Genomic DNA, 25,182 nt, shown 5'->3' with positions numbered 1-25,182 from the left:
CCAAGTATAATAATAGCTAATATTCACAAGTTACAGGACTTCTAAATGCTTTAATGTACTAAATTATCAACATTACAGATGAAGGTATTTCCAAAGACACAATGAACTAAACCTAGGTTCCAAATGATTGTTTTTGAACAGTACACTCTTCTGCCTCTTGAGTCTGTTTTCTCTAATCCTACACAGACACCCAGTGAGGTTGGTTATCTAGTCTTCCAAGACATAACCAGGTAAAGAGCAAATTAGAAGTAGGGGAAGCAAAGCCCTCTGAGGTAACAGTTAACCACCTAAGGCAGAGAATGATAAACAATGATGGTGAAAATCACACAAGCACAGACATATGTTCCTATTTCACATGGTACCTGAGCTCTCTGTGAGTCCCAGTGGATCCCACTCTATCACAACCACACAATATAATACTAATATTCATAATAGAATACTGAGCGTTAGGAAGGTAACTTTATACTTTTTAAAAGTTCCTAAGTACATAGCCCACTTTCAACTAAATCTATCCAAAAATACTTAAAATGTAAGTGGCAGTCCTAAACACTCAACTTTTAGCATGACACATTTACCATGGGTGCTAAATAGCTAATATTCTGTCTTTTTAAAAATGCTTTCTCTGTTATCTTCAGATTACTATTATTATCTATGATTCAGTTTCTGTATACTGAATTAGGATAGAATCTGTCAAACACACTGATGCTGTAAGATGCTACTAAAATTCCACAGAACAGACACAGACAAATGGTACTGAAGATGTTCCCGGAACTCCACATATTCCTTTCATGCCATTATGAATGGTCAGAGAAGCACAAGGACATCCCTTACCGTTCCCCTGTGTATCCTGAACTGCAATGACATTGGCCTGTGGCAGCATCACACGTCCCTCCATTATGGCACTGGCATTCTTGGGAACAGTTCTTTCCAAAACGACCCTCGGGGCAAGGTTGGCCACACACTGTGCCCTGCATTCAGAAAGACTTGGAAAATTAGATGGGCCTCCAGCCAGAGAAGTACTGACTGAAGGTGGTAGGAGAAAAGAGAGGAAATAGGGAAGGAGGGATATGGGAACAAGGGCTGCAAGAAAATTAGATTAGGGAATTTTAGAACACATTAACTATTTGTCATGTTAGAAATGTTAAATTGACTTATCTACTTGATAAGCCCAAATCTCAAGATACATTTAAAGACAGCAGAATGGTAATATTAAGAAAAATCCATATTAAAATTGAAGTTTAAGAGAAAGTTACATCAAATTATCATGGCAACCTGAGGAATTTATAAATCCTCCTAAGTGTTCTTCTTTGTGGGTTACGCACACAATAAGTCAACAATACTTATCGAGCATCCGTTACATAAACGGCAACATCTGGCACACATGGAATATTCAAATGCTTTACCATATGTTCTAGAGAAAATACACATTATCATTGGCTTTATTTCCTAAAATGTAGCATATATAAGATTAAAATTTTGTGTGCCTGAATTAACAATAACATTGCCTAAGAAATACGTCTACAGGAATAACAGGAATGAACCCGGACATGTATTGCAGAAGCAAAATGCTTTATTTTTAGCAGATTCAACAAGTATTCCCAAGCCAAGATCAATAGGAAAGCTTATTTTCTAGGAAGAAAAGTCAAGAGCGTGACTTGGACATTTGTCCTCACACTAGAGGCTGTCCATTGTTGAGGACAGTCATTATATTTACTCCAGTCCTTTGTGGATATGAATAAGATACCATACTTATTAGTCAATGAAATACCCTACTTTTCACCTTACTTGGCTATATCGCTTGGGCTATTAGCTTTTCATCTATTTATCAGAGTTATAATTAGTCAAACAACATATTCCAAATAATGAGGATTTTTTTCTAATGTTTTAAATTGTTGAGAGCTGTTGCTTTGTCCTCTCTCTCTCTAAAAAAAGGGCAGACTGTGGGCACTCTGAAATTGGAGGCTAGTGAACACCAGATGGTTTTGTAAATGTTTATTCTGGACAGCATAAGAAAATATATTTCCTCTAACTTCTGGCTACCCACAAAGGCAGTTGGTGTGCTAATTAAGTCTCCTCTGGTGGTTTCTAGCTATCTACAAACAGGGAAATTTCTTCCACAGACTCTTGGAACCCAAAAGGCCTTTGAGAGAGGATTCAAATCAGCACTTAACTGAGAATCATCTATGTGCCAAGCATTGAGCTAAACACTGAGAATCAAAGATAAGGAAGGTCACAACCCTTAGTTAGCTCACAATGTGGTGAAGGGGACAGATGTAAAAATAGCTCTAATCTTTCCATTCTAGCACAACATATCATACTTATTGCAATGCAAAGCATGACTAAAGGAATAATGTGCCAAGAGTCAGCCGTGGTAAGCAGGAGTTTGGGTGAAAATTCTCACCTTTTCAGAGCCTGACTTTAACTACACATAATGGTCCCACAAACCTTCAGAAATGCTGTTGAAATATTTTTTATGCATAAGGATTAACATGACCAAAAGCTTGAAGAGAAGCATATTTCTCTTAGTTGAAATACGCGCATGTGAGTGTGTGTGCGTGTGTGTAATAGGTGCTTTGAAAAGCACCTAGGATGACAGCACAGATAAAATGTTGTAAAGTAGAAGTACAAGTTGGAAGCTCAGCCATGCACAGGGGAAAAAACATGAGCTAAAGCTGTTTAGGTAAGGGGCCCAGATCACAGAGAAAAGGGTGGCAGGGAGGCTCCATTGGGCCTCTTGAAAGGAGTCCATCTGTCCACCTACTGGGACTCATGGTCCAAGCCTGTGGCTGCCATCATCCCATGTCTTGACTACCCTAACTGAGAAGAGTTTCAACCTCAGGGCAAAACAACTCAATAGACAATATCTACACAAAAGCCCTAGGAGTAGAATGCCTGCATTCCTCATCCAATGCAGGACTCCCAATACCCTGCCACTCCAGCAAAACTCTTCCCTTGCCAAGGACCACTGTTGGCAAAATGTTGAGCCTAGAAAATGAAAGAATAGAAGGAGTCAAAGATAATCCAGCATCTCTACCTTGGACAACTAAGAGAGAAGTGTGAGTTTTAACCAAGATTTTTAAAAGGTAGAAGAGGAGTAGCCTTAAGAAGGGCATGAGTGGGAAGCTCTTCCCCAATCCTCCTTTTCCCTCCCTCCAATTTACTTTCTAAATAGACTACATTTTCAATCTAAAAAAAAGAGAGAAGGGCTTGAGTGTACAAGTTTGGTTTTACTAACATTGACCTCGCTGGGCCTGCTCAAATCTGCTCAGTACTACCTCAGTAGCTTCTTTGTTCACCTCGACCTCAGACACTCCATTCAAGGCCCCCTCCCCCTCTAACTCCATCGCCTCACTGAGTTTTTCCATGTCTGACCTGCAGGATGGAGATCTGTCTGGCCTACCCACCATTTCTGATCCTCACCTTAAGTCTCCACTTCTGTTTGGGTGGAGCCCAAACAGATGGTGGCATCGCGTCCACAGGGTATCAAGGTTGGGGTGACAAATACACATCTGGCTTAGGACCAGTGAGATACAAATTTAGGAAAATCATCAGGCAAATCTTAAAGCTATGGGTCTACAGGAGATTTCCAGAGAAGATTTATAGTGAGAAAAGAGAAGAAGAGCAAGACCAGAGACTAGGAAATAGTGTAATGAAGTGGTATGTAGAAGAAGGGGGATGAGGAAAAGAGATTGTTAGTATAAGAGGTAAGAGAGGATGATTAGAGAAATAGAAGGCGAAGAGGTTAAGGAAGGAAGGTCAGTGATCAACAGTCAAAAGCTTTGGAGAAGAGAAGCAGAATGAGAACAGAAGAGTCTTAGCAATTAAGACGTCACTTGTAACCTCTGAAAGAACAGCTTATGGCGACAGAAGGTGATAATGAAGTAAATTGCTCTGTTAAGTAGTTTGTTCATGAAGGAAATAGACATTGGTCATTCACTCTTCTGCCTTCAAGCAGACATATGGACAAACCATATGTCAGAGAGATAACAACCAATATTATTTCCTGATTTCAGAGAAGTCCGATTAGTAAACTAATTGGCACTGAGTATTATGTTTTGTGTGGCACATAACACTAAGCCTACATGAATAAAGGGTATCCTGGTCAAAATCTGGGAAGTGTGATGACTTATAGCCTCCTCTTGGATTATCAAACTAAAGACTCTGAGAAGTTCTGTAACACTTGGTAAACTTGGTTTACCTCAATATGCCTCCAGATTTATATGATTGGATAACTTTTTTCACATAATACATTCTGTTGAGAATAATCTTCCCAAAGGAAAACGGCAACTCATAAAAGATGATTATGAAAATGACTATTAAATAATTCCAGTATTTTTCAGCTCTGACTGTGAAATACTGTAATGAGACTGTAGTGAGACTGGATATTTACCACTATCTTTTCCATGAGAGCCCACTATCTTTTCCATGAGAGCCCTGTAATGAGACTGTAGTGAGACTGGATATTTACCACTATCTTTTCCATGAGAGCCCACTATCTTTTCCATGAGAGCCCTGTAATGAGACTGTAGTGAGACTGGATATTTACCACTATCTTTTCCATGAGAGCCCTTAATGCACTTCAGGTCTAGAATTAAGTCACCTTCTGTCTTCTTGGAACTGAAGGATTTCAACTTTAAAATGTCTTTAACCATCATTGTAACTTTCTTTTGTGCTAAAACCCTCCACATGTGTATTCATTTGAGCATCCTGGAATGAGTGAGTGACTTTGGTAGGTTTGGAGGGAGGTGGGAAGGAAGCTTACCATCCAGCCAGAAGGGCAAGAACATTCTCCAGTGACGTGATGACACACTCCTCCATTTTGGCAAGGGCATCTCTGCTCACACTGTGGACCATGTTTACCAGGAGGACAAAGATCCTCACAGCTAAAGGATTAACATGTGACAAAAGATACTGTTATTTCCCACCCACACAACTCCAAGGTTCACAGGCACAACAGCACCTGGGACCCTGAAATAGACAAGCCTTCAAAATTTAATTAATTTAATTAATTAACATCAAGAACATTAATTGTATCATCTGGAAGTATCTTGGAGGAGTCACCCATACCTTCCCTTTGTTTGGGGGTACTTTCTAATAAAACCATTTCAGTTTGAGGAGAATCTGTCCTATCTAAGACAAAGGAAGGAAAGTGGCCAAACACTCACTGCTGATGAGAACTTTCACGTAACTCTCATGAAGCACTTGTTTTTTTTTTTTTTTTTTTTGAGTTGGAGTCTTACTCTGTCACCCAGACTGGAGTGCAGTGGCCGCTCCCGGCCACCACAGCCTCGACCCGCTGGGCTCCGGCGATCCCTCCGCCTCAGCCTTCCAAGTAGGTGGAACTACAGGCTCACGCTACCATTTGTTTTTTAGTTATATAAAGTTTTTGTTCTATAAGTTTATGCCTACTTTTGTCTGTGTGTTGGCTTTAATATCAAAGAAAATTAAGACGTTTGCGCACCACCCCATTGTGCACATTGTCTTCACGGTTCATTCTCAGCCTTCTCTTGCCAGAATGACAAGTCTCCACTCCTTTACCCCCATGTTTTATGGATCTTCTTCTCTAAGCCCTTGTCTTTTCTGCTCTCCTGTGAAATTGCTCCAAGTTTCCCACAGTCCTATTCAGCTGTGCCTTGCTGAAAACCCAGAAAAGCAGTATTAACAATTAAACAGTTTGAGGCAATCATCCATTCTTCTGAAAACCAGGGCTTTCTAGGCTAACACATTTTTTTTCTTTAGTTCTACTTATAGACTTTAACACTGGTGGCAGAAAGTATTTACCTACTCAGCCACAATTTTCCCTTCAAATTTTAGTTCTGTGATTTATAAGTGTAATCTTCTCAGTCAGGGAACAAGATTTTTTAATATCTTATTTTTTTGGCAACTTCTGCCTCTTATTCTGTTTGCTAAAGTAAACTGAAGAATGCCTTTCCCACGAAATAAAGTAGAGGAGGTTCAGTGGTTGCTTGAATGCTCTTCAGAAAGAAATAAACTATCTTTGTCCCCATACTGTACACAGATGTAATACATATACCTTTGTATTCACAAATCCACATGTGTCCACAGGCATTAAATAACATATGTATCCATGGCAGCTCATCTTTTATTAGATTATTTTGAAACATTTTCTTCCGTTTCTCCTCTAATGCACTGAAATCCATCCAGCTTTCTCCAGCTCATTCATTGCCACTGCGAGCAGAATCTCTGGAGATTCAAAGCAGAACCTCAAAGCCGCCCCAGCAACTCCTGAATATTGTCATTAATCACAACGTCCTGACAGTCCCTCTCTACCTTGGCTGGCCCTTAGATTCTGGCTGGGCTCTGATGTCCAATGGTCAAAGAGGAGCAGTGCTAGTGGCCATCACTGCTGACCTCTGTATCTGTGTCTGAAGTCGAGACCTGTCAGAAACTCTTCATGCAGCAGTGGAGACTGTGGCACAAGATAACTGATGGTGGCAGCATGTCACTTACAAGGCTCCTGTGTATCCCGGTGGGCAGCGGCACTCCCCTGTGATGTGGTCGCAGGTGGCTCCGTTCTGGCACTGGCATCTCTGGTGACAGTCGTTGCCGTAGGTGCCCTGCTCACAGCGATCTTCACAGCGCCAGCCCCGGAACCCTGCAGCACAGTGGCAAGCCCCTGTGATGGGGTTGCACAGAGCCCCGTTTTTGCACTGACACCGGCTGCTGCAGTGGGGGCCCCAGTGATCACCATCGCAGGCTGAGATTGGGGAGAGAAAAATGGGAGATGTCAGAGCGTGGGTGTAATAGCAAGCTCTTCAAAACCAGCTTTTTTCTCCCCTTGGAGAAAATGGCTTGATGACCCCTCATTGCCATTCGTTAAAGGGGATTCAGGGCTCTGGCACCAAACCATGGAAGGCTTCACAAAGGGACTCAGCACCAATTGGGCCACTTCTCATCACTCTGTTGCTTAAGCATCTTCATTTCCAGCTTCATGCCTTTGATCAGCCTGTTCTTGCACCAGAGTGTGGTGTTTGATGTGGCTAGAGTAATGGGCTAAACAAGGGGTGAAAGGGGCTGTGGGGAGAGGAGGCTGGCTAGGCAGGTGGGAATGATCAGCTCATGCGGGGACTTTTATGCATGTTAAGGGGTTTGAATTGCATCCTGTGGACAAGGAATTGGTAGTGAAGGATTTTAAGCAAGGAGGGACAGTGCCAATATGTCTCCTACTAAGCATGAGGGAAAAACAGGAAGGAGCTGACAATGAGAGAGAGAGAAATGGAGCAAGAAGAACAGAATAGGCCAGATCACAGGAGGGGGCTGGAACCCAGGCAGTGAAGGTGAAAAGGAAGAGGGGACTCAGAGACCAAGCTGTTGGGGATTAAACTAACCCTGCTACACAGGTCTGAGCCAGAGTACTCTAAGAATAAAACTACTGATATGCTTTTAAGATATCAGTCAAACTTTGAGATTAAGAAGGAATCCCAATTACCTACCAAAAAGAAAAGGCAGGAAAAAATGAACTAATATGTTTAAATATACAGACCTAGTTAGCAAATAAGACAAACCTGAAACCTAAAATGGACATCAAATAAAAAGGCAGTATGTGCATGAAACCAACTAAGACAAAGGAAAAAAATAGCATTTGAAAGATATATGCAAAGTGCAGTTCCAAAGAGAAGGAGTGGTTGCAATACAAAAGTCAATGAGTAGGAAAGGGGGAGCAGGAAAGGAAAAAACCCCAATCCCAAGCATTCTATAAAATTACAGGATGATAAATAAAACCTACTCTTAATATGCACTGCCCAGTCAGCAGTGCATTTACTTATTAATCAGATGCTATAAAAATCACTAGAAAAGAAGCACCCTGCCTGGAGCTTTTAGGATACATTGCTTTTATGACGAAAAAGAAATCAGTTTCATTTCATAAAAATTTTGTAACTTTAACAGTTCTGCAATCAACTATTATGAACAAATATATAGAACTCTAGGTTTACAGCAAACAACTCATCAGAAGTGCAGAATCTATCTTCCAATATTAGAATCTACTTTTGATTTCATAATATCCAAAGGTTTAAATGAATAATTCTGTTTTTAATCAGTACGGTTTTGGTCTCATTAGTTCTTTAATAAGCATACTTTAGCACAATAAAAAACAATGAGAGAGAATTATTGAACCTAAAGCAGATCAAGAAAGCAATTACCTAAGAACACACAACCTTCTTTCACAAAATAAGATTAAGTGGTAGTTCCAAAATGAGATTTAAGCCTTATTGTTATTCATATGAGTTTTTTTATTGCCTATGAATATGGACAATGGGTCTCTTTTCAATTGTAACTCTTTTAATCTAGAATCTTAGGTGGGAAAATTCTGTTAAAAACTTACATGGTATGTTCCTTTTGATCCTCTCAATTACCACAGGCAGAGAAGAATCTATTCTGTTTTTAAGGTCCTCCAAAGTAAATTACAGTCCTTTGTAACATATTCCTTGATTCATCATTCCTCAAGAGTAAGAAAAATCTCCATTTCACATGAGCCATTAATCCTTTTCTCCTGCACTTTACATAGTATAGTCAACCCAGTTCATCACTATCCTCTATATTGTGAATATTATTCCTGAAACTGAAATGTAGCCCACCCTGCTCTTTTCTAAATACTACAATGCCAAGACTTTTACTCGTTTTCATAAAGCTTATTCAGTTGGAAGCAGTGGCTCACACCTGTAATCCCAGCACTTTGGGAGGCTGAGGCAGGAGAATCGCTTGAGGCTAGGAGTTTGAGACCAGCTTGAGCAACAAAAAACAAGACTTTGTTTTTATAAAAAACAGAAAAATTAGCCAGGCATGGTGCACATGCCTGTAGTCCTAGCTACTTGGGAGGCTAAAGCGGGAGGATAACTTGAGCCTAGGAAGGTACAGTGAGCTGTGTTCATGCTATTGCACTCCAGCCTGGGCAACAGAGTAAAACCCTGTCAAAAGAAGAAGAGAGGATGAGGAAGAGGAGGAGGAGGAGGAGAGGAGGATGAGGAGGAAAAGAAAGGGGGGGAAAAAGCTTATTCAATTTCAATCATCTTTTTTGCTGAAACTTCTTCAAAGTGTCCATATCCCTCTCAACTTCTATGAGCCTCAGATATTGAATTAAATATCTGTCAATTCATTATGTTTGATGGAGAATTAGTTGACTGACAGAAAAGGAATTTTAGTTAATAAAATTGCCTTGATAAAATCATTTTAAAAAATCCTGGTGGGTTACTGCAGAGTTTTTGCCCTGTGATGCTGTAGTCAGAGTGGCCCTGAGCATATACGTTGTACAAAGCATGTCTTATGACAACAGAAGAGTGATAGGAAGAGGAAATGAGGTCTTCTTCCTGACCCTTTCTATATCCCAATCAACAATTTCTATCTTCCTTCCAAAAAAGAGCAGACACCAGCTCTTTTTCTGGGGATTAGACCAAAAAACAAACAAGCAAACAAACAAACTTTATCTCATCGTAACAGACATGAGTTTCTAGCAGAAACTGATAGCTATCCACATAGAAAAAAAAAGAGTTTTAGGCTTTTAAAGAAATATTATCATGCTGACATGGTTAATTTCTTGGCTATATCTAAGCACTATGGCATGCTTTGAAGTGACAACTTCCCCGCTTTGGGCTCTCTTTTCCTAAAAGGCCGCTAATACATGGACATCACAATGTGAATACTATGCCTCAAATGGGCTATTGTGGGGTAGGGGGGAACAACTACCACAGAAATTTGGAAGTAGAACAAGTAGGGCACAAAGCTGGGTTGAATTCAGGCATCACTGTGACTTCCTTCCCTTTCTTCATTTGTCATATTTAATCATTTCATCACATCCATTTTTTAATGTATTCCAGTGCGTTACTCAGTCTACAGCACATAGGCCAGTTTTCTTCCCTGATTATTACAAGTACAAGGGCACACTGACTACATCTACACAAGAGGCAGAATTCAAGTACCATGTCTGGAGAGACAATTTGGAGACAATTTGAATTCAAACCACCACTGTCATCTTTTACCTAACACCTCACTCTAATCTCAAGATTAGGGCAAGCGTTTCACTCCTCAAGAGAGTGGTTGGTTACTCCCACTAACAACTTAGGAAAGATGTATTTAACATGAAAATAACTTGAATATCCTAACAGGAAAAAAAGAGGTAAAGGAACAAAATTTCATTTCAGATTAAGTTGAAAGTAACACAAATGCTAGTGAGCGAGTGATGATTCATTTTCAGCTTCTGGTTTCAGTACTTACTGTATTAACAACTGAAAACTTGGTTCTCAGATGCAATGCGCCCAGATTCATGCAGATGTTTTAAGAGATGGCTTAATGAGCATCTCAGCCAGGCACAGATAGCTTGCTCTAATAAGCTCCCACAATAAGTTGGAAATAAAAGAAATGTTAAACTACTGTGTACTATCAAAAATATATAATCCATGCTCCCAAGATCTCCTTAGTGAAAACTAGTAGAGTGCTAGGTCCTTTCAAGACAATGGACTCACACTGGAACCCTGTGGCTAGAACTTTCAATGGCCCCAATAACCACAGGTTACATCCAATGACTGGGTACTGTAATTCATTCAACTGATATCTTTAAGTACCTGTCATGTGCCAGACATGGTACCAGACCTGTAATTCAAAAGAAAACAGTAGAATACATGCTCCTAGCAGCTTTCAGTGTAACAGCAGAGCCATCAAGTCAGTAGGCAATACTATACTGGGTAACAAGCAGCAAGGTTGGGGAATAAACAAAGCAAAATGGAAAACATAGGAATGGTACTTACCCAGTGTTGGTGTGTCCAGAAAGCCTTGCCTACTAAAATGATGCCTAAACTGAAACCTAAAGGCAGGGTGTACCTTATTTAAGTGAAGGGTAGAGAATTTTTTTTTTTTTTTTTTTTAACCAGAAAGCACAATTTTAATTTTTGTTTTTGTTTTTTTTTTTTCATTAATCAGTATTTTTTATTATGGTTTTGTGGGGTACAGTTAAGGGTAGGTGTACAATGACGTTTCATTCAGGCACCCTGTAGATAAGAAGTGTTTTCCCATCCCCCGACAGATATTTGCTACTGTTAATCCCATCCCTCTCCCCCCCATAGTTTCCCAGTACCATCCGTCATTTTCTCATAGAATTGCATTGGATGTTCAAGGTCCATTATATGAGTGAGAACATGTGATATTCTGATCTTTGTTTTTGTGTGAGGTCACTCAGTATTATAGACTCTAGTTCCATCCAGGTTGCAGCGAAATTCATGATTTTGTTCTTTTTTATGACTGCGTAGTATTCCATCGTGTATATGTACCACATTTTTTTAATCCAGTCCTCTTTTGATGGGCAGCATGGTTGTTTTCCAGGGTTCTTGCTATTGTGAACAATGCTGCGATAAACATACGTGTGCAGGTATCTTTTTTATAGAGTGATTTGTGTTCTTCAGGGTATATTCCCAGTAGGGGGATTGCAGGGTCATATGGAAGGTCAATTTTTAGAGCTTTTAGGAATCGCCACACTGCTTTCCACAGAGGTTGCACTAGTTTACACTCCCACCAACAGTGTAGAAGTGTTCCCTTTTCACCACACCCTCTCCAGCAGCTGTTATTTTTTGAGTTGTTGATAATTGCCATTCTGACTGGAGTTAGGTGATATCTCAGTGTGGTTTTGATTTGCATCTCCCTGATGATTAGTGAGGTTGAGCATTTCTTCATGTGTTTGTTGGCTGCTCGAATGTCTTCTTTTGTGAAGTGTCTGTTCATGTCTTTTGCCCATTTTATAATGGAGTTGTTTGTTTTCTTCTTTTCAGTACGCTTCAGTTCCTTGTAGATCCAGGATGTTAAGCCTTTGTCAGACCTAGAGTTGGCAAATACTTTTTCCCAGTCTGTAGGCTGTCTCCCTGCTGGGTAGAGAATTTTTAAACAGGAAGCCAGAGTATAAGAGGGGCGTGATGTGCAAGAGGCATTACTTTCAGGGAGAATGATACAGCCAAAGTCAAAAGGTCCATGAATGCCACCTGTATCTCTATGCTATTGTAAGGCAATTATCATCTTTTGTAGCTCTGTGCACAACAGCAACAACAACAAAATAAATAGAAATAAACATAAGATTAGGTGGCGATAGAGAGATAGTGGACCTGTCTTCTCCCTCCCTCCTCCTCCTCAGTCTCTCAAAGGTAGCTCAAGAACCTCTGTCTTAAGGTGTACCTTTGAGACCCAATCTAAGATGCTCTCTGAAAACAGCATTAGCGATTTCCCATGTCACTCACTTTGCACTTAGATCATAGTTTTTAATGTGTTTGCCAAATCTCCCAAATGAAATGAATTTCATGGATGTTAATTCTCAATGACCCTTTCTTGATTTTTGCAGTTAACAATAGAAGGTCTTGCACAATCACATCATGGCAGTCATCTGCTTGACAATTATGGCTAGTTAGATGCATTCTGATTTCAGAGGTGAAAAATTGTGCACCCTGAGTCATGAGTAGGATAATAACAATGGTGGTCTCTCCCTTTGTGTGGGAACCAGCACTCATATAGAGTACTACAGGAGAGTGGATTACCACATCGTTTTTAGAGATGAATCTGGCAAAAGTGTATCAAAAGCCCTTTTACGATAAATTCCTCTTTTAGAATTTTTTTCAAAGAAATATGTGTATATGTACGTAAAGACAATAACTATTCATAATAGATAAATAGCTAACTCATCAATAACAATTGGGCCACAGACACTGCTCCAAGCACTTGCAATGGATTAACTCTCATGGCGACCCTGTGAAGTAGATTCTATTGTTATCCCTGTTCTGTAGATGGGGAAATTGAGATCCCAGTGACTTGCTCAAAGTTACACAGGTAACTCTGTCTCCAGAGTCTGTGTTCTAAACCGCTCTTTCACTTCCTCCAAAGTGATAACAGATGTTTATCCCAGTGCTGATTGTAATAACAAAAAATTGAAAACAACCTAATTTTCCAGTAATCAGGGACTAGTGGAAAAATTCTGGTATAATCATACAATGGAATAATATACATCGATTGAAATTACTACAGAGAATATTTTATGAACTGGAAAGATATTTATAGTATCATAATTGTAAAAAAAAAAAAGTAGATGAAAGATGCACCATATGATCCAATTTTAGCAATTTATTAGAATGAACCAGATGAAACTGCTATCAATTCAGGTTTTAAAAATGGCCAAACTGCCTATGGTTGAATCTAATATCTGGGGGAAAGGGAGAGAATGAGAAAGGCAGAGAGACACTAAAAGACTCTACAGTGAAACAGTACCACTAGGTATCTCTGGATTTTAAGATATGTGTGATTTATTCATTTGGTTTAACTAGATTTTCTAAATCTTCTATGGTAAACATGTATCCTTTTGTCAGTAAGAGAATAGCAAGCAACATGTTTCTTCATCGGTTCTAACTGCTGAGCACCTATATTGAGCCAGGTTGTGTGCTCCACACACCACACAGCTCTTTCTAGTCCTCAGGTGGGTATCGTTATCACATTTAGCACACAGAGGATATTTGGGATTAGAATATTTAGGTAGAGTATCCAAAAGCTAGTCAGTGTGGCATCAGTATTCAAACCCAAGACATTCTGCAAAGTCCAAGCACTTTACATGAGGCCATTTTGCTTCTAGAGTCCTGAGGAAATATATTTTGATTAAAACAAAATATCCCACAATTTTATTTTTTATCTAATATGAAACCAGCACTCTTTCTAAGGCAGAGCAACAAATGATAACAATTCACCGAGCAAGCCTTTGGGCCAGCTAATGACTCAATTTTTAGGGACACTGAAGGTAAGAAGCTGTCTCAGTAGTGAGAACATAAGACATTTCTCAAAGAATATATAATTAAGAGATGGTCAGATTTGAAGAGCATCTAGAAGTTGATAATACTCTATGCAAACAAAAAGCTGAAAAGCCCTCTATGATATAGTATTGATGTCATTAACTTTAGGAGCATATCTACCTGAAAACTAGACCCACATAGTACCTGGCACCAGCGGCACTCAAGACATATCTGGTGAATGAATGAAAATGATTGCGAATGTAGAATAATATAACTTTCACAAGTAGAGAAACCCATAAAGTCATCATAAAAATTCCAGGTACATTCTTCTCTCCTAACTCACCTCAAACACACAGCCCAATTTTCCACAAAAAGGAGACAAGATAGAGTCGAGCGGTGAGGTGTTCTAAGCTACACTGAGTTTCTAATGTAATGTGCCAGAAACTATAACATTATGAGGGACTTTATGCGGTCATTTTATCTAAGCCTCACAGTAACTCAGAGGGACTTTATGCGGTCATTTTATCTAAGCCTCACAGTAACTCAGAGAATTAGGTATAATTATTCCTATATCTTCATGTGCAAAATGGATTCTGATGGCAGTTTGTTCAAAGTCACTTAGTGTTCAAGTGGCAAAAGCAAGGAAGGGCTCAACCCAAACTTACCAATGTGATGCTGCCAAAGCTGCCATCTTCCCTACACCATGCAGACCACACCGAAGAAGTGACAGTCATCAATTATAAAATCTGAATCAGTGTAGATTAACTGTTTCTGCCAGGTTTTCAAAGGGGAATGTACCAGGATAATAGTCTCATAGCTGTTTATCTGAAAAATAATACTTGTTTGCCTAAAATGACAGTCCTCAGGCTTCAAAGTGTTGACAACTAGTTCATCAGAATTGTTTTGATAAGAATTATCCCAGCCGGGCTCGGTGGCTCAGCCTGTAATCCCGCGCCTTTGGGAGGCTGAGGTGAGTGGATTGCCTGAGCCCACGGGTTCGAGACCCGCCTGGGCAGCGAGACCTCATCTCTACAATAAACAAAAAATCAGCCGGGCGTGGTAGCGCATGCCTGTAATTCCGGCTACTTGGAAGGCTGAGGCGGAAGGATCGCCGGAGCCCAGCAGGTCGAGGCTGCGGTGGCCGGGAGCGGCCACTGCACTCCAGTCTGGGCGACAGAAAAAAAAAAAAAGAATTATCCCAACTCAGAAAAAAAAAAAAAAGAATTATCCCAACATGTATTGACCAAAAACAAGACATAGGAAAAGTCTTTGAACAAATGGAGACAGTCTAGTAAATCTCTTGTCTTCATGCAAAAGACAAGGAAAGGGACACAATCAGAGATGAACAGAAATGTTGAGTGGCGCTCTGGAGGAAGAAATAAGGACACATTGACATATTGTCTCATTCAAAAGGCTCCTTCAGCAATCAATTAATCAACCAATCAATTAAAATAGATGAAATCACTTTACCCTTAGAGAAATAAGTGATATTTACCATCAAGTTCATCTTTTTACAAAATTTCCCAATCACTAGCTGGCTCAAGGAAGGGGTATAACCATTTAAACTTAGATAGACCTGGGCCCTAGCTGGGCCACAGTCACTTCATAGCTATGGAACCTTGAACAAGTCGCCACCTTTTCTTTTTATAAATTGAGGATAGCGGAACATGCTAATTACACCAAAAGTACTTGCGCTATAAGTGACACAGCACAGATCTAGCAGCAGCAGAAATGTTATTCTTTGATTTGCATGTTGGAACACCTCATCCCGGGAAAAAAAATGCCCTAGAAAAATACCCTCCAGCTGTATATGAAGCTGGAGTTACATGGCCGACATTAGTTTATGTTATTTGTCTTGCACCAATCATTCATATCAAAAAGATTAACTTGGTTCTCACAATGTGAATTTCAAAAATAAAATTGTCCTGTAACCCCATAAAGAAAAAAAAAAAACAAGTCTTAGGTCTTTCATTCATTGTATAAAGGCAACTAGAAAAAGTTCAGGCCTTCAGTGAAACTCGGTGCTGCCTTACATCCTATTTGTCATTGCCAATTAAAAACTGAATTTAGAAATTTCCCACTTTCTGATGCTTGTACGTCCAGAGCTATAGGCTTGTATATGGGGTTCAGAAATGTAAAAAGAAAAAGAAACAAACACACAAATTTCTTAGCAGTACCCACCTTAGTATAAATAAATAAATTGTCATAAATAAAATCTGGAGAATCTTGCCACATTAGTGGGCACTAAATAGGTTTTTCCCCCACTTTATCTATGCCCATGGTGTACTAACTAAGACCACAGAAGCAACCTTGAAATGCATTTTGAACTACAAGATCCTTCTTTAAAGCAATTGATTCTGAATAACAGAGAGCAACCGAAGTGCCCAGTCCTGTGTACCTGTGTTAGGTCTAAACAAGTCCTTGATGAACAAAATGAGTTAGGAGTTTTTTGTCTGTTTGTTTGCTTGTTTTTAAACCTTGGTTTAATACCACTGGGATTTAATTGCAGGATTATATGTGGATCGAAAACCTTGAGGATACATCTTTACCAGATACTTACAGTGGAATAACATGTTGAATTTTAGAATGCAAGCTTATCATGGGAAAAGAGATGTTAGCTTATAATACATAACTAGCCCCATCAGGTTGCTGTTTGAAGTAATTAACACTGTAAGTGCTTTTAACACATAATTTGTCAAGTATTTATTAGGATGCATCAAAGTCAGTATACTGACTTGACAATGTATATTTATATGAAGTTTGGCTATAATATTCTCCACTGATTTTAAGCATAGGAAAATCCATGACTATGAGAGAAATTAATAGGGAAGAAAATTCAGTCCTTCATAGTCTATCATACAAAGTGCAAATAAGTCACTTTCAAGAAAATAACTCTACAATTTCTTTTAGAAAAGACAAAATTAATTTTCTGCTGTCTCAAAGGACAGAAAAACATGGTTCTTCCTGAAACATACACCTTTTCTTCTTAAGCCTCAATCCCCTCAGGGTCTTTTATCTCCCTATGATTTCATTCCTTGTGCTTCAGGCTAACAAGGCTGTGGTGTGTCATTCCCTTTGTTAATGGTAGAAGAAAAGATCCTCATTCAAAACATCAAGCGCTTTAAAAATAAAATAACTTTGTAAAGCTTCTCCATCCATGAAGAAGAACAATAAAAATGTATTTTCCAGATCCTCTGAAAGCACTAAAAACCCCATGTCCTTCACATGTCAAAAAACCCTCTGGAGAGCTGACAGAGTGCCAATAGTCACTGGGAACAACCACCCAGTGCTGTTTATATTAATTTTATTCAGTGACTGAGAGAGAACCTTTATTCTTCTTTTAAAATGGTTGCTAAATGAATTTTCAAAGCATGAACCGTCATTTTATAACTTCAGTGTATGCTTATCTCAAATTATAAACCAGAAAAAAAGGGTGCGAAATGTTTACTCTTTAATGTTCCTAAATGTAAGTGTTGATGTCTCTCTATGACTAATGTTGACAACCCTATTCACACACAGTATAGGAAAATCTCAATGATATAAACTGTAGGCTGGAATTACTTAAGGGATTTGGGGGGATTACATTCATTCACCGATGTCAAAAGAATATTAACAATGTATGGAGCTATTATAAAATGTCTTGCTTTATAAAATCGTATAATATTTTCATTCTTTTGATTATTTATTATTATTTATTTTAAAATGTTAAGCATCTTATGGCTACTAAATTATATTTATTGAGCATTTACTACCTGTTCTTTGCTAAGACAGGTATTATAGCTAAAACTTCTCCACCCACAGTGAGTTTTATCACAAAATAACATGTTAAGTGTTACAATGCACAGGACTTATGTCCACTATACCTTTGGACAGAAGAAAGAAAGAAGGGGGAGAGAAGGTTTCCCAGAGCAGGACTTGAGGTGAGTATTGAAAGATAACTATACAGGACCACCATTGTACAAATACTTATTATCTTCATTTTGGACATGAATGGCTAAAGGGTAGAGGCCTTAACTGATTTGTCGATAATTCCACAGTAAGAAACCTAGGCCCAGAACCTTCAATACTAATTGAATGGTCTAAAAGTTTTAATATACTTTTCTCAAGAAAAAAAATAACTGAGAGAGTACAAATAATACTATAAGAAAAGCCTGTGTGTATCCACAACTGAGACTTGACTTTTATGAACATTGTATTACATTTGTTCCACCATTGAATGTAAGAAATAAAACACTGCAGAAAAAGTTCCCATTGTCTTCTTTGTGCCTGCTTTCCTGTTCTTTCTTTTGTTTTCCTTTACAACTCCCGTTCTTTCTCTACCCCTTTTCCAAAGGGAAACATTGTCATATTTAAATACGTATCCTTCCAGTTTGTGTGTGTGTGTCTGGACGAGTGTTCAGAAATAAATAGAATTGTTTTATGTACTTATTCGTTTCATGTAAAATGTATACATGACTGTGCTTCTGTCTTTTTTCACCTAATGTTATGATAAAACTCCATGCCTTTCACATGTCAAAAAACCTTCTGGAGAGTTGATACTTCTGCTAATATAGTGGAATAGTAATGGAGTTCATTACTATACCATAAGTGTTATATAGCATTACAACATATTAACAGCTTCCAACCAATTTATGTTTTCCCATATATGTGAATATTTTTAGTTTTTTCCAAATTTTCACTCTTAAAAAGTTGTAAAGAAGCCGGGCTCGGTGGTTCAGCCTGTAATCCCGCGCCTTTGGGAGGCTAAGGTGAGTGGATTGCCTGAGCCCGCGGGTTTGAGACCCGCCTGGGCAACTTGGCGAGACCTCATCTCTACAATAAATCAAAAAATTAGCCGGGCGTGGTAGCACGCGCCTGTAGTTCCAGTTACTTGGAAGGCTGAGGCGGAAGGATCGCCGGAGCCCAGCAGGTCGAGGCTGCAGTGGCCGGGAACAGCCACTGCACTCCAGTCTGGGCGACAGAGTGAGACTCCAACTCAAAAAAAAAAAAAAAAGTTGTAAAGAATATATCCCCTAATTGATACATGCAAGGGTTTCCCCAAGATATATAGAAAAATTGTGAAAAAATTAAAATCCTGGATGATATGATCCATGCATATTAAAATTTTACTCTAGAGATAGCCAATTAATCTCTACAGTTACTCTGCCAATTTACCCTCGTGGGAGTGGTGTATGGAAGCTTCCTTTTACATCCTTGTCAACACTTGATATTGTCAGATTTCTTAACCATTGTCAATCTGATAGTGAGAAATGACATCTTGTTCCTTTATTATGTACTTTCTTGTTATTACAATGATAATTATATTCTCATATATTGACCTGTCTATTGGTCAATCAGGTTTTCTTACCTCTGAATTACCTTATAATATCTTTGGTCTGTTCTAAAGTTCAGAGGTTTATATCCCTTATTGATCTGTAGGAGTTCTTGATGTATTTTATACAATAATCATCTGTTTATTTTATATGTTACAAAAATAATTTCCTAATCTCTTGTGTCTCTTTTAACTTTGCTTATGTATTTTCTGTCTTAAAGAAGTTTTAAACTTTGATGTGGTCTAAATATTCTCAGAACTGATTTACAACATGGATAAATCTGCTTATGTAATACTAATTTTACCACATAAATTTCTTTTTTTTTAAAAAGGATGCTTTTCTTTAATGTATAAACAGAAATTCCCAGTTATATATAAACATCAAGTTCAAATCACTTCCATTAAAATTTAAACTTTCTTTGAAGGTTACCTCTACTAGTTTTGTGCAACAGTAGTGTGTGGTAAAACCATTTGGTTTTCACAGACTTTTAAGATGATACCATTTATTTATGGGTCAAGAGCTACATTCTTGTAAACTCTACTGTTTGCCCTACTGGAATAGCCTTTATAATTAGGAAAAGTATATTCGGTTTTTTACTCTCCACAGTTTATTAGTTTTATACATGTCAAGAATGCTTAATTTGCTCCAGGCTATAGGCACAAATGTTCAAACTCTAAAATGAACTAGGTTACATATGAATTAAAAAACATACTTTGATCAAAGAAGGAAAAAAGAGCGATTAGCTTTTTTAATGAAATTTTTCCCTGAGGAAATGTTCAACTATTTTGAAAAAATGATGTAATACAGTCACAAACAATAAGATATCAGGTATATCCATGAAAAAAACTACATTATAAAATAAACGAGAACACTTTATCTCAGCCAATTGACAACATAATTCCCTGAGACAAGATATTCATGGCTTTGAATTCACCTACTGAAATCAGTTGGTAGCTAAGACAACAGAAGAAGGCAACCAATAAGTCTACAGGATCATATAATGCATATCACTATTTCACTCTACTCAGAACATCCAAGCTGCACATTACTGCCATCAGAAAGTGATTCTTACATGTTTATATGAAAGAAATTATAAAGATTTATGATCTAATATTTCTGTTTCCTATGTGAACATTTTTAAAAAACTGGGCTAAGTTATTTTCTGCTATTTATTTGAGAAAAGAGGAGTCAAAAAGGTTAATAGAATTCTACTCATTGCTATGCGATTTGAAATAATTCATAGTCTGAATTTCTTTGCACAATTTATTACTGTTCATATTCCATTTGGATACAAATTAACAGCTACATTCTATGTCATCCTATAGAACTGCCACTTTGAGAAGTAACATGCAGAAGTTTAGATGCAAAAATTGTTAAGCATTCTCTATTCAAATAAGGACTAACTTTCAAACACCTTTCTTTGTCAGGGGTCACCTTTTCACAAGTCACTGCGCCACCTATGATGCTTCACCACAATCGAGTCTCTCTTGAAGACGAGGAGCTCCCAGATCCACATTTTCCTCAAAGTTCACAGAAACCACATCTAATACATCTTGCCTGGATTCTACAGTTTCATTGCAGCTGCCAGTTATGAGGAAGGAATCTTTTGCCAAGTCACCAGAAATGAATGTGTCTATACCGCACGTAGTTGGGATGAATCCTAAAGTCACAGGAGCCAGAGCAACCTTAAGACCACTGAAGGAAAGACTTCAAGTCATTCCTTTTGTCTAGAGGACCTTTGGAACTTTCCTCCTTGGCTTCTCTAGATGCTTTGTCTATCTATTTTTTTTAAAGATATATTTTAGTTCCTCTATTAAACCGAAAGCACCTGGAAAGAAGAGGCAGAGTCTTACCCATCTCTCATTTGTCATTTTTATATCCACTACCACTCTTGGCACATGTAGGCCCTCATTCTTTCCCTCCACAAATATTTATCAAGTATTACTGTGTGCCCAGCACTGTGCTAGACTTAAATGATAACTAGACAGCAGTGAATAAAACAGACAAAATCCATGTTTTACATCCTGGAGAGGAAGACAGACTAAACAATCAAACAAGTAAACAAATCAAATATTTTCAGAGAGTGCCATAAAAAAAATTTTGGAAGGAGATGTGATACAGAATAAGAGGGCATACTCTGCATACGGAGGTCAGGAAAAGTGCCTCTAAGGCTGTGGTACTTAGGTTGAAATCTAATTGATCTACAGAACCCAGTCATATAAAGAGCCAGGGAGAAAGTATTATTTTCCAGGAAGGGGAATATCAAGTGCAAAGGCAGAAATGAAACTAAGGTATTCCAATGAAAGGCTGTGCAGTGTGGTATCCTGAAAGATAGCAGAATGAGAAGGAATCAGGGACATAGGGAGGAACAGATCATTCATGACTTGGTGGATCATGGCCCGACGTGAGAGGATTGCCTGAGCCCAGGGGTTCGAGATCAGCTGGAGCAACTTGGCAAGACCTAGTCTCTACAATAAATCAAAAACTTAGCTGGGTGTGGCGTCACATGCCTGTAGTTCCACAGTGGTGGCCATGAACATGCCACTGCACTCCAGCCTGGGTGACAGAGTAGGATTCCAACTCAGAAAAAAACAAAGTCACTCTGATCTCAAATCAAAGAGTTGACTCTTGACTCTAGTGGGGCCCTAGAAAGGATCAGGGAGACCAAGAAGGAGACAAAGAGACTACTGCAATCACCAATTTAGAGAAGATGTGACTTGAATTGGAGTGGCAACAGTAGAGATAGTGAGAAGATTGGATCATATTTTGAAGTTGCACCAACAAGATTTGCTGAAAAATGAATACTGCACAAAGTTAAAAAAAGAAAAGAAAAATCAATAAATGATATGAACTGGAATTAAACAGCATGACAGTCCAGCCTTGTCTTTACAGCCACTGCATATGAACTCACTAGCATGAGTAATGTAAACATCTATAGTATTCTACTATTCTGGAAGCAATATAAACCAGACATGAATTCATCTGGTGAGGACATCCATGATCCTTATACTGCATTCCCCCCAAAAAATCACACACAAAATACCGTTTTACCAAGTCTTCTGTCTGGGGAATCTTTCAGCAAGCAACTGTGGACAAAGATTATCTTCATTTAAAGAAGAATATGTCCTGCAGGACAAGATGGGATATCCACAACAAGCTGCCCTACCTATCCTCCCCAGTCCCCACAGCCACTGTCCAGTCAAAAGGCTGGACCACTTGCAAAGAAGTATGGTATAAGTTACCTTTGTCACATAAGGAATTGCAAGGAGCATTTACTTGCCATTAGTATGCTGCCAGGCACAGTGCTGAGCATTTAACAGATATTGTCTCATTTAATCCTCACAAGCATATGAAGTAGGTATTCTTATCTTTACTCAAAGCCTGAGGAAAGTGAAGCACAGAAACATTGCAGAATTGCGAGCAGCTAGACGAAGGCAATCCCATTCCACGACAGGGGTTGGAGGGGTGGTGGAGGAAGTTTTCTTTCCCCTCTAGAAATTGGCTAAAAACAACCCAGATTTCAATCCTTTGGAAAGAACAATCAACAGTTTCTGTCTGTTGACCTCTATGGAACTATTTGGGCTGTCCATCAGTGAACTTGCCTTTGGCACAGTTCTGAGGAACCATTCTGACCTCAATGCTTCCCAGCCATCATCATCGTGCTGCCCCCAACACCAGTGAACCCAACTGAGCAACTCTTATCCCAGCTGCTCCATCAACCTGATTCCTAAAGTAATTCTGACAGTGCGACAGACCTGTTAATGACTTGCAGTGAGGCCTGGGCCCCCAGCATCTTCTCTCCATAGACAGTATCGATCCCGCCATTGTGGCCAGTCAATAGGCCTTTACGGCAGACTTTGCTGGGAAATATGTCAGCTTTTTGTGCCTTAGAATTTCTGGCTTGTAATATCCTTCAAATGGATTCCCCCATACAAATATCCTGCAGGCAAAGTCTTATTACTTACTCCACACTGCACAGCAGAGCTGCTTTATACAAAAGGTTATCAGCGTTTCTTAGGTTGTACCTAAAAGCATGTGAGCTAGTCTTGCCCCCTAGGCATATTTTCACTACTTCCAAGTACATTTAACCAGAATGGCTATTAGTGACTAAATAAAACTCCAGTTTGGATTTTCTAGACCAAAATTAATTTCCATTTTTGCCTCTATTTGGTCCTAATGACAAAAGCAAAGAGCCTGAGGGACAAGGATTTGAAAACGATTTGCTGGGTCCTGGCTGATTTAGGACTCTGCCAGTTGTGCCCTATAGCCATAGGCAAAATAAATTTCTCTACAGACCATCTGAAAATTATAAATAGGATTATATAGATTAAGGAAGCAAACGTGTTATGGTTACTCACGCAAAGGGTTTCCAACACAAAGAAAAATCTCACGAACTACATATTTATTAAAGCACATCATGTCTAGAATCACAAGCTTGAAAGGGATCATCAGTAGACTCTGGACCAACATTCTTAATATTACAAATGAGGAAAGTCCTGGCTGGTGTTATTATAAACTCATCATCTCTAATGCTAATGAGCCCTCATCATCTCTCGGGGGATTTCTCTTCACGCATGTCCAGTGTTGTTTGCCCCTGCCACCTGCTCTCGTACCCTCTGTTCCTGAATCTTGCTGCTTTCACTAAACCTCTTTTCCAACTTCAGGAGGCAACATCTCATTGTGGCCCAAAGTTACTGGCTCTGATTGAGATGTGAGTCTGGCTCTACCACTTACTTGATACATAAACTCAGGCAAGTCACTTGATTTTTCTGCACCCCCGTTTCCTCATCTGTAAACTAGAAATGATCATTGCAACCCACATAGTATGTTGTGAACACTACATGAGGTAATTCCTGTAAAACTCTGCAATGATGCTTGGTACATACTAAGCGCTCAATAAAGGTGACCTATTACTATCATCATCACTGATGTAACCCAACTTCTGCCCTTTTGGCATCAGTAGATTATCTCTCCTGCCAATTTACCAAGAGAAGAAAGGTTATAAAATACAAACTCCCTCCGCTTCTCCTCCCCATAGCCCACCAGAACCCCCAACACCCTGAGCCTGTTTGCATCCACCCCAGCCTCTCTTTCCTTCCTCATTCTGCTCGGAATGGGAAGTACTTCTTGCTAATTTCTCCATAAGTGTCCAGGATCCCAATTCCACCTCCCAACTGCCTTCTCAGAAGCCTTGTTTCCTCAGTCAAATGACCCCCTCTCTCCTCTGAGTGTCTAGCCTCTCCTTCTTGTTTTTCACCATCCTCTCAGTCTGTAGGTCATTTTCATCTTAAAACATAAATAAAAACATACAAACAAAAAACTGTTTCTTGATCCTATATTTATTTCTTCCTATCTCCTCATGTCTTTGCTCCCTCTCCTTGGCTTCTCAGAGAAGTTTCAGGAAGAGTAGTCCACAGCAATCTGTTTTCTGTCCCCAGAAGTACACTCAACCCTTCTTGCCCTTTTTTACTCAAAAAACTCTCACTACCATAGTCAACTTCACTCGGTTTTCCTCATTCTCCCTCTTCTGCTAAGATAGTTCTCTTCCTTTTGCTTGTCCTTCTCCCAAGCTATGAGCCCTGTGACACTAGCAACCATTTCTCATCTGATCTTTATCCCCAGCATCCAATATAGTGCCTCACATACAGTAATCATTTTTCAGTGAAGGTTCACACAATGAACACACGAATGAACTTCTCTGAATCATATAGAATCATACAGTTCATTCAATCTAATTAAGTGGAACATTTACTGTGCTCCAACCACATACCAGGCACAATGGAGGCTGAAGAGATTAATAACACATGGCCCCTTCCCTCCAGGAGTTGTTTATCATTCAGTGAGAGGAGAAGAGGTTTGATGTATGGACAGATAGATTGATGGGGGAAGAACAGAAAGAGAGCAGGAAAAAGGGGAGGGAAGAAGGAGACAGAGCAAGATAAATTAAGGTCATTCGCTCACATAAGCTAGGGCATACATTAGGATGTCAATAAAAGTAAAATATGTGTTTTGTTTTGTTTTTTTGAGTTGGAGTCTCACTCTGTCGCCCAGACTGGAGCGCAGTGGCCGCTTCTGGCCACCGCAGCCTCAACCAGCTGGGCTCCGGC

General features: G+C 39.2%; 1 protein-coding gene across 1 annotated transcript in view; it reads right to left on the bottom strand.

Annotated features, from left to right (window-relative positions):
• Positions 1–25,182, bottom strand: part of MEGF10 (multiple EGF like domains 10) — a 128,885-nt gene that overhangs the window by 55,450 nt on the left and 48,253 nt on the right. Inside the window, exons 5-7 of the mRNA XM_008065041.2 lie at positions 6,472–6,718; positions 4,763–4,883; positions 832–968 (exon numbers count right to left, since the gene is read on the bottom strand). Of these exons, the coding sequence (XP_008063232.1) occupies positions 832–968; positions 4,763–4,883; positions 6,472–6,718 (505 nt within the window). The remainder of the gene's footprint in view (positions 1–831; positions 969–4,762; positions 4,884–6,471; positions 6,719–25,182) is intronic.

The sequence above is a fragment of the Carlito syrichta genome, unplaced genomic scaffold (genome assembly GCF_000164805.1).
Source record: "Carlito syrichta isolate Samal-C Ts95f unplaced genomic scaffold, Tarsius_syrichta-2.0.1 Scaffold308139, whole genome shotgun sequence".
Classification (NCBI taxonomy): Eukaryota; Metazoa; Chordata; class Mammalia; order Primates; family Tarsiidae; genus Carlito; species Carlito syrichta.
Note: the sequence above shows the minus strand (reverse complement) of the source record. Positions and strands in the feature narration are given on the sequence as shown.